At 27.5% G+C, this 9,463-nt stretch overlaps 1 protein-coding gene across 3 annotated transcripts in view; it reads right to left on the bottom strand.

Annotated features, from left to right (window-relative positions):
• Positions 1-9,463, bottom strand: part of LOC105845159 (fibrocystin-L) — a 133,944-nt gene that overhangs the window by 68,069 nt on the left and 56,412 nt on the right. For all 3 annotated transcript variants that reach the window (XM_065804117.1, XM_065804118.1, XM_065804119.1), the window contains 3 exons: positions 8,055-8,145; positions 4,585-4,792; positions 518-1,040 (listed from right to left, as the gene is read on the bottom strand). In XM_065804117.1, the coding sequence (XP_065660189.1) occupies positions 518-1,040; positions 4,585-4,792; positions 8,055-8,145 (822 nt within the window). The remainder of the gene's footprint in view (positions 1-517; positions 1,041-4,584; positions 4,793-8,054; positions 8,146-9,463) is intronic.

The following is a 9,463-nucleotide window of genomic DNA, read 5'->3' as shown; positions in this document are numbered from 1 at the left end:
CAATAAGTGTCTATTAACCTATAAAGTTAATGTTGTGTTAATGTAGACCTAGTGAAAAATATGTTATTTTGTAGTGAACCACAAACTACTACAAAAATAATCACAGTATAAAATTAAAAAATATCATCATAAATTATTGCATGGTAAATTATGCAAAAAAATTCACTGTGATAACTTTAATGTTGTATGTCTCTCAGCCCTGTTTGCTTAAAGATATTATTGATTGTAATTCCAGATCCAAGAGAGCAAAAAGAATAATATAACTAAATGAAGAAAGTTAATAAATCAGTTTTTCTAAACTAGTTAAGTTTGTTTATTCAAAACTAAAAATATTCCAATGAGTATATTCAATAAACTAATGAGGTTTCTTAGTTTATTAAAAATTAAATATATTCCAGTGAGAGTGTTCTATAAAATAATGAGGTTTCTTAGTTTATTTATAATTAAATATTTTTCAGTGAATATATTACATATAATTACATATAAAAAAAAACTGTGTAATAAAATGTAAACATACCTCCTCTATCAAAGTTGTCAACATAAAATGTGTTGGAGAAACTCAATGTTTTACAAACAATTTTGTTGTCAGTGCAACTCTGTACATCACATTTTTTACCACTGAAGCTTACATTAACAACAGAAGCATCTTCACCAAAACCTCTACCATTCAATGTTATTTTTGTTCCTCCATAAAATGAGCCGGTTTTAGGCAAAAAGCTATCAAATTTTAAATCAACAAATAATTGAAAAGAAACTGATCCAGCACCAGGTACAAAAACAGTAAGTAAAACCTCAAGTGAATCCAAAGATGGAAGACGACACTGAATTTCATTTGATCTCGATGATATAACCTCGCAACCTTTGTTGTTTAAAGTGATCAAAGTACTTTCTCCATTAGTAGAACTTAGGCCTGATCCTTTCACTGTAATTGTTTCATCATAAACATGAATGCTTTCAGGTGAAACACTGCTAATAATTGGATTCAGTAAGGAATTATATGTAAAACTCCCTCCTTTAATCTGTTTTCCATTAATAGTAATCTGAAAAAAATAAACATATTTATCATCATAATCATCATTATCATTAATAAAGTTACGATTTATCTAACCAACATATACTAGATATTATCCACTTTTTTGACCTATGTTTCACTGCTATAAATTGTAATACACTAGAAGCATGTTCTGTGCAGATTTCTTAACCTATGCTTCACTACTGTAAATTGTAATACACAGAAGGTATTTTCTGTTTACTTTATTCTTTAAAGATTCGCCTTTATTGATGCATCTTCCATAATTTTAAAAAGTTTTAATTGATGCTACGCATTCATTATGCTCAATTTAAAAAAAACCAACTTTAAAAACAATAATTTAAGTGCTGAAAATTATCAAATATTCACTTGCAATATTTTTGTTTTTAATTCAAGTATAAATGTGTCAACCAGTTCAGAAAGCATTAAATGACAAACTATTGGATTAGGAGCTGTCAGGTTGAAGATTAGCAACTGTGACAAAAGTAGCATTTTAGAAACTAACAGAACAAATGCTAGGGTCAGTAACAGAAAACTCAAATACTCAATTAATCCTTATCTAATTAAAATGTAAGCATAGATCTTGTTAAAACAACAATTTATGTTAAAATATTTTAAATTGAAAAATATTGCAAGCGCTATTTACAAGCAAGATAATAAGGTGGTAGAGGCTGCTGGGATATTTTTTCCACAAGGACTTTGGTATGTGTAAGCTGTTTAACAACTGGATCAACAAATATACCTATAAGTATACAAAAACACACTAGAATCGTTTTTGATGACAATTGTCTCATTATTGTAAACAATTGTATGGCAGAGTCAAACAATATAACTTCAACTAAGATAGGGCTTTAGCACACAAAACCCATTTTTTAACATCCTGAATCAACACAAAAAATCTTTAATTTGTTGTTTTGGTGCCCTAAACCACCAGATATTAACTCTATCAAAAATATTTTGTCATTAAATGACAGCCAGTTGGAAAACCATCAAATTCAATTAACTAAGAATTTTTAGAAATTTTTGATAAAGTATTGGTCAAAAGTGCTATTCAAGATGTGCATAAAACTGGTTGGATCAATGCAGAGCTAAGTGTTCTTTGTAATCAAGCAAAAGGAGGACATTTTAAATATTGCTTTTTTTTTAACTTTTTTTTTAATCCTTAACTAAATACTTAATTGAACTTTTATGCAACTTACTTTTTGATTAACTAATTTTTTGTAATTATTTTTTAACTATTCTATCCAGGGATATACTGCAATGGGTTCACACTGGCTCAATTGAGTCAGTTGTTTAAAAAAATATTCGTAGAGGTGGTTTTTAATCCTTTAGAAAAGAATTTTTTTTTTACTTTTGTAATAATAACTTTAAATGAAATATTTGCAAAAAAATTTTAAAATTTTAATTTAAAAACATTTTAGTAATTTATTATCACCCAACGCATTATCTTTACACAAAAAAAATCTTTTATAAACAGTACTAAACTTAAACAATTGAAAAGTTTAAGTGAACAAATTTTTAAATATTTTTATTTGCAGCAAAATAATGAAGTATCACTCACAAATTTTAGTTTGTACATTCTTTTCAAAGAAAGTTAAAAATGTAGTTAGAAAAAAATAAAAACTTAAAAAGATAGTTAGAAAAAATAAAAGTTTAAACTTAAGTGAACAGCAACCATCAATGCCAAGATAAATGGCGTCACAGAATCAATGTGGAAACCATTCTATATTTCTTTAAAAAAATTTTGTTATTGTTGAAAAAAAAGAAGCAATATGAATCATTCAAAATAAAATATGATGGCTTTTTTGAAAATGATAAAAAACTGGGGTATTTTTATGGTGCAGGAACTAAATCATTAAGTATAAATAATATGATGGGACTTCATACCTAAAAAAAATTGTCTTTTTTTATTTAAAGTTTTATCAGATAAAAAAAAAGACCACTTAATGCTATGGAAAAAAAAGTTGAACTTCAAATTAAAAATGGAATATATCTAATAGTTGGGATTCACAATATTCTGCAACCCAAATTGCCAAACATACTTCAAGTGAATTAAAAAGAGAAATTTTTTTGTTTATACATTATAATATATAAACTATTTATTAATATAAACTATTATTATTAAAAATATAAAACTATGAATAATCATCGATGTGGCATTTACTATTTCTAGTAAATCGGTTTTTGCCATTCAAAATATTTCTAGACAAAATGTATGCAATATTCTAAGAAATGTAAGTTCAAGTCAATAAGAACATCCAATTATTTTGAATAAATGCAATGTTAAAAATAAGAAAAATAGCTATGTTTAAAATGCTTCCATTTTATAGCTATGTATAAAATGGAAGGAGTTTTGGAACCAAGATTGGCTGCTTGCAGTTTGGGGACAGCTCATGCTGTCTGGTTTTCATACCCTAAATTGTATAAATAGCTTTCAAAAAACAAAAAAGACTCTAGAATGGCATTATGTCTATATATTTTAAATGAAATATCATTTTTATCCAAAGCTTTCCAATCAAGAACACAAAATATTGTAAAAGCTGAATGTTAAGAACTGTACTAAAATAATGAATATAAGAAAAAAAAAATCTGCTCTTAAGAAATTTATGGAAAACTTGGAATTTATGAATGCTGTGTAGATCATAGTCTTAACTGATGCCTATGAAAATATTGATTTTTAAGATGGAAATTTTTTGTTTTTTTTCTCTTGAAACGGTTAAAAGAACAAAAAACATTATAAACATAGTTGCATTAAGGTTACTGTTGACCAAAATTTGGAATATTTTTGAAATAAATAGATTTGTAGTATGTAATACATAAAATGAATATTTAAATAAAAAAATTTCATTGGAGTGAGGGGATTAATCTAAATATGTAAGAGCTGGTTCTTAAAATTTTAGCAGCACATCACTGGTTTTATCTAATATTAATTTTTGAAATTAAAAGAATAATTAGATTAATTTATTTTACAATTTTGTTTAAATTAAAAAATAGAAAAGATTGATTGAAGTTAAGAATTTGATTTAACTTTTGTACATAGCTGTATTCATTGTAATAAATACAGCTATGTGCAAAAGTATTCATTCTGTACCCGAAAATAAGCCTTATTGTTAATTTCTCTGTCTCTGTAACCTATCTCTGGTAAAACTAATGCTATTTTAGGCTTTATCATAAAATCATTTTATTCCAAACTATTATAAATTCTATAGATTTTAGTATAAGTAAAAAATTCCTCATATCCACTCATTTTGATAACTGTAAATAAACTACAAATGCTTTATAATTTTAAACATTGCTTCTTTTTTATCCTCTAAATTTCTTTAATCTTCTAAATGAAGCTCTTCTTTTACAGATCAACTTTCTCAGCAAAGAACTAAGCAATACAAGTTTTTTTGTCTGATACTTCATACTTATATTATTGATACTTACATCGCAAAATTATCATTTTTCTCTATAGTCTATATATCTACTTATTCACATTTGAAAATCATATACGAATCAAATAGGTGTTTATAAATAAACACAATTTTATTTAAAAGAATTTTCCAACTTACGTTCAGATCAACTATATTATTATTTCCGCTTCCTGTTATACAAATTATTTTATACATCGTGACATTTGTAACTAAGCAGCTGTAGGATCCCAATGATACTGATACACCAACTATACTATTTCCAAAACCAAAACCTTCTATTGTGATAGGTAAACCACCAGTAGTTGCACCTTGGTCAGGATATATTTTACTTACACTAAATTGATATCTAAAGGTAATTTAAATATAAATCATTAAAAAAATAGTTCTTATCTGCAGTTATAATTTATAGTTACAACTTTTATAGTAACAACTTTATTTTATAAGATAGATGTTGAGCATATATTAAATGCTTTTTAATAAATGCTTAATAAACTTGTTTTTATACAAACACAGTGGCCAAAATACAGTGTTATACATGTGACGTATACAAACATTGTAATTAAAAAAACTGATATCAAGTTTGTTTTTCGTTTTTTATTCAGATTCACTGCCAACAAATGCAAAGGCTGCAAGCAACGACTATTAAGTTGGGAGTTACTAGAAGAAAAAAAAAAGAGTTAAAGAGAAAGAAATAGTTGACAGAAGACTTAAAAAGTTGAAGGTTGTATGAGTCAGGGAAACATGAAGATGGAAAAATGTTCCGAAGGGTTTAAGTTTGGGGAAAAAAAAAGATAAATAAAAATTTTAGAGCATGCAGGAAAAAATACACAAAAAGAATGAGGTGTTGTTGAATGACAAGTCAAGCAAGAATGAGTTTAGTTAATGGAACTAGAGTTGATAGCTCCTTTGAGCAATGACCAAGATGTTATTGTAGAAAAGATCAAGAGATACAACTTTCAAAAGATAAGAGAGATGCTCAAGTTTGGCAGATAGAGCAAGTTCAACTTTATTTACAATGTGTTTTTGGACCTTGTCTAGAAGAGAAAGAGCGCCACTAGTAGTATGAGCCCAAATATGACAAACCAATCCAAATATGACAACAGTATTCCATAAAGAGGCGAAAAAAAGTTTTGTAGAGGCAGAGAATAGAATCAGGAGTAAGAAAATGGTGAGCCTGACAAACAAAAGCAACCATAGCAGATACTAATTTAGCAATTAATTGAATATTTGGTTTTCATGAGAGGTTAGTAGTAAATTTTAAGTAAAGAAGAGGACTCAGTGAAAGGATTGCTATTCATCAATATAGAAATGTTGACAGTATTGCAATAATTGTTTGCAGTGAATAAATAAGTTTTGTTAGAGTTAAAATTAACAAGACACTGCAAGCCTCAACCTGATCAAGAAGTGAGATCAGATTCAAGATCAGCTGCATGTTCTAAGCAATCAAAAAGAGAAGACTTTTTATAAAGACAGAAGCATTAAATTGAATCATCAGCAAACAGAGTCACTTTAGATGTAAGGTTGCACTGAAGATCATTAATGTAGATGAAAAACAAAACAGAACCAAGAATAGAACCTTGAGGTACCCTAGAAGTTACTGGAAATGAAAAAGAGTTTAGGCTTTTGAGGATGACTTTAATAAAGCCATTGGAAAGAAATGATGCACAATAAAATCTTCACAAATCTTACAGAAGTTAACAAGTCAGCCATAGAGCAAGAGAATTAAAAACCGTATTGATAACAAATAGATATAGCAGCTGCACAAGCTAGTAAAAACCATGGAGTAGAATGAGACTTGACTTAGAACTAACAAGACGGAATAAGAACTTCCATTCCTACCTGGATCCAGAAGGTTACATAGGAGATGCATTTATCAGAAGAGAGAGAAAAGGCATCAACCCAAAAACCGTCATGAAGAAAATCATAAAAAGAATTCCAGTCAGCTTTAGGGTAGTAGTGTAGTAGTAAGTAGTGCAATGATAGGGTGAGTCTAAAGAATAAGTATGAGATAAAAAATTTATAGAGATTACTGCATGGTCAGAACCACCTAAAGTGAAAGGAGAAGCTGAACACAAACTGGGGTCAGAGACAAGACACAAATCAAGGAGTAAAGGTAAGCGATTTAAGTTTTCTGGAAAACGAGTCACAAAGTTAACTATCTGCAGTCAGCAGGCTCAGTGGTGCTAGAGCCAAACCATTCAGTATGATGAATATTAAAGTCACCAATAACAGCAATATTAGCAGAGGAATAAAGAGAAAAGTCATGGTCAATTTAATCAGAAGTTACATCTGAAAGAGTGCAGTCTTAAGAAGAAGGAAAACAATAGAGAACAAAGAGAGAGCTGAAAGAGTAAAAAGTACCAAGCTGAAGCACATAAAAGAATGAACAATTGTAGTCTTTGTGAAGTAAAGGATTATACCCATTAATACTGAGATCTGAAGAAGGAACAACTGAATTTAAATTAGCCTCACAAAGAGCAATCAAGTTTGGTGAATTTTGCAAGCGGTAAGATTCAACTTATGGAAAATTACTTCATAGAATATGAATATTTTTACTTCATAAATATTTTTAAAAGACATATTGAAACAGTTAGGTTGTGGGGATGGTTTTTATTTTCAATATTTTGATTTTCTTTGGCATGATTTAAGTTTAAAGAGAACTTGGCTCATTCATAGATAGAGTACCGCATCCTAAGCTATGAGCTATGCAGTTGTCTTAATCCCATTAGTTAACCCAAAATTGTAATGTAGGGCTCCTTATGTGGTCTCAACAATACACACCAAAAGCTTTAACAGAGTGCTTTTAATACTCTGATATTTTTTCAGCCGCTTGACCTTTTATATTATTTCTTTTTAACTAGATGCAGGTAACATCTGCCTAATTATTTTTATCGAAACACTGTCTCTAACCTTTACTCAACCAAGAGCCCCAAGGCAGGGAATTTTTAAGTTGGAGTTTGTTTCTTAAAAAGCCTTTGTCTAAAAAAGCACACCCTACAATGCAGCAGGGCATGGGGCAGGTAGCACTGGGTTACATGATACCAGTAGCAGAGTGATTGTGATGATCCTGAACCTGAATTGACCTGGAGTAGTTAAAAGGAATTACTTACTGTAAGCAGTACTTTAAAATATTGATGGGAGTATTTTGGAAATACATTAGGAAAAACATTTCATCTAACATACTAGAGATTAAGGTGGACGTAGGTTTTATAGTTATAGTCAATAGTTGGTTACTAAGCGCACACTGCCTCAGAGATTAAAGCAAAATGCAAATATACATAAAATTGAAACTAGATTCTAATACAGCCATTTTTTAATTAACCTTTGTGAATGTTTGTGAGCATAGCCACTGTGTGGATAAAAAGCTCATTTTTTCAACACTATTAGACATCTTACTCATGCATTTTAAAAAGTAAAAGTAATTGTTATTTTTTATAGCATATCACTATAAATTATTATAAAAGTCACTTCACAATTATGTTTTTACAGTCTCACCTGTCAATTCTGAGGAAGGCATTAATTTTAAAGAGGCTATCCTTTTTTTTTTTTATCCCTAAAAATTTTTAATAATATTTATTCAAAATAAACACTTGAAAGAGCAAACTTACTCAAATGTCAAAATACTATCATTAGGATGCTGACATTTTCCGATGCCATCAACAAAAACTTCAACTGGTTGGATTCCGGCTTGGAGTTCGCCTAAAGAATAATAAATAACTTCCCATCATCAGGTAAATATTATATTTTTTTCTTGTAAAAAAATATTTCGATATTGACTGAATTCTATTGTGTCAAATTTATTATTATAAAATGTGGTGAGCATGAATTATTATATTGTTCAACATTCAATAGGTTTGTTGTTTCTTATAAAAAAAATTTTCTGCATTTTTTTATTGGCCCAGTTCTTTTGTTGAGTTATTTTTTACTTTTGTGGAATAAAACTACAAGTTTATTGTTTAAGGAATTTTTTAGTTATTATTTCTTGGAGTCTCATACTAATATCGATCATTTTAAATTTACATATTTACAGCATTACTAACATAGATCATGTTAAATACTTATTTAATAACAAAAATATATGTAATTGTTTAGATAAATTATGACAAATTATCAAAAAACTATATAAACAATTAATTAGATTAAATTAATAAATCATTTTTAAATAATATTAATTACTACTTATTATATTATTATTATACTATTATTATTAAATTATTGCTATTAAATTATAATAAAGTCTGTAAATAATTATTATTTAACATATTTAAAAAATTATAATAAAATCTATTATATAACTATATATATACATACATATATATATATATATATATATATATATATATATATATATATATATATATATATATATATATATACACATATATATATATATATATATATATATATATATATATATATAAAGTTAATTTTCGGTAAGTCAAACACTTGAACTTTTGTTATCAGGAACTGTTTCATTTATTCCCTTAAAATTGTTTAACTGGTTACTATTAAAATTCTCTGGTTAAATCAAACCTTGAATAAGTCAAACCATTTTTTTTTTCATTTCGGCAAATTTCTTTGGATAACTTGAACTTTTTGTTTGTAATAATGAAAGCTAAATATTATTTGATATATATATATATATATATATATATATATATATATATATATATATATATATATATATATATATAATATAAATTTGATTTCATTACCCTGACTTCTTAAAAAAATTTTAATCAAGCTTAACTTGATTAAAAATTTTTTTAGAAGTCATTCTATATAAAACATAAATAGTAGTAGGCTAATATTTTCTGATGAAATTTTGTTATCTAATAATAAGGAAGATATTGTATTGCATTTTTTTGCTACACTTTTTTGAATGTTATCTTTTAAGTGTACAGCATGAATACTTGCTTTTTTAACTCAAAGTTTGTAACATAGCAACAATTACAACTTTCGTCAAATACAACGCACTGAAGTAAGTATTAGATTGCATCCCAAAGTCAAAGGTCGT

The sequence above is a fragment of the Hydra vulgaris genome, chromosome 08 (assembly GCF_038396675.1).
Source record: "Hydra vulgaris chromosome 08, alternate assembly HydraT2T_AEP".
In the NCBI taxonomy this organism is placed as follows: Eukaryota; Metazoa; Cnidaria; class Hydrozoa; order Anthoathecata; family Hydridae; genus Hydra; species Hydra vulgaris.
Note: the sequence above shows the minus strand (reverse complement) of the source record. Positions and strands in the feature narration are given on the sequence as shown.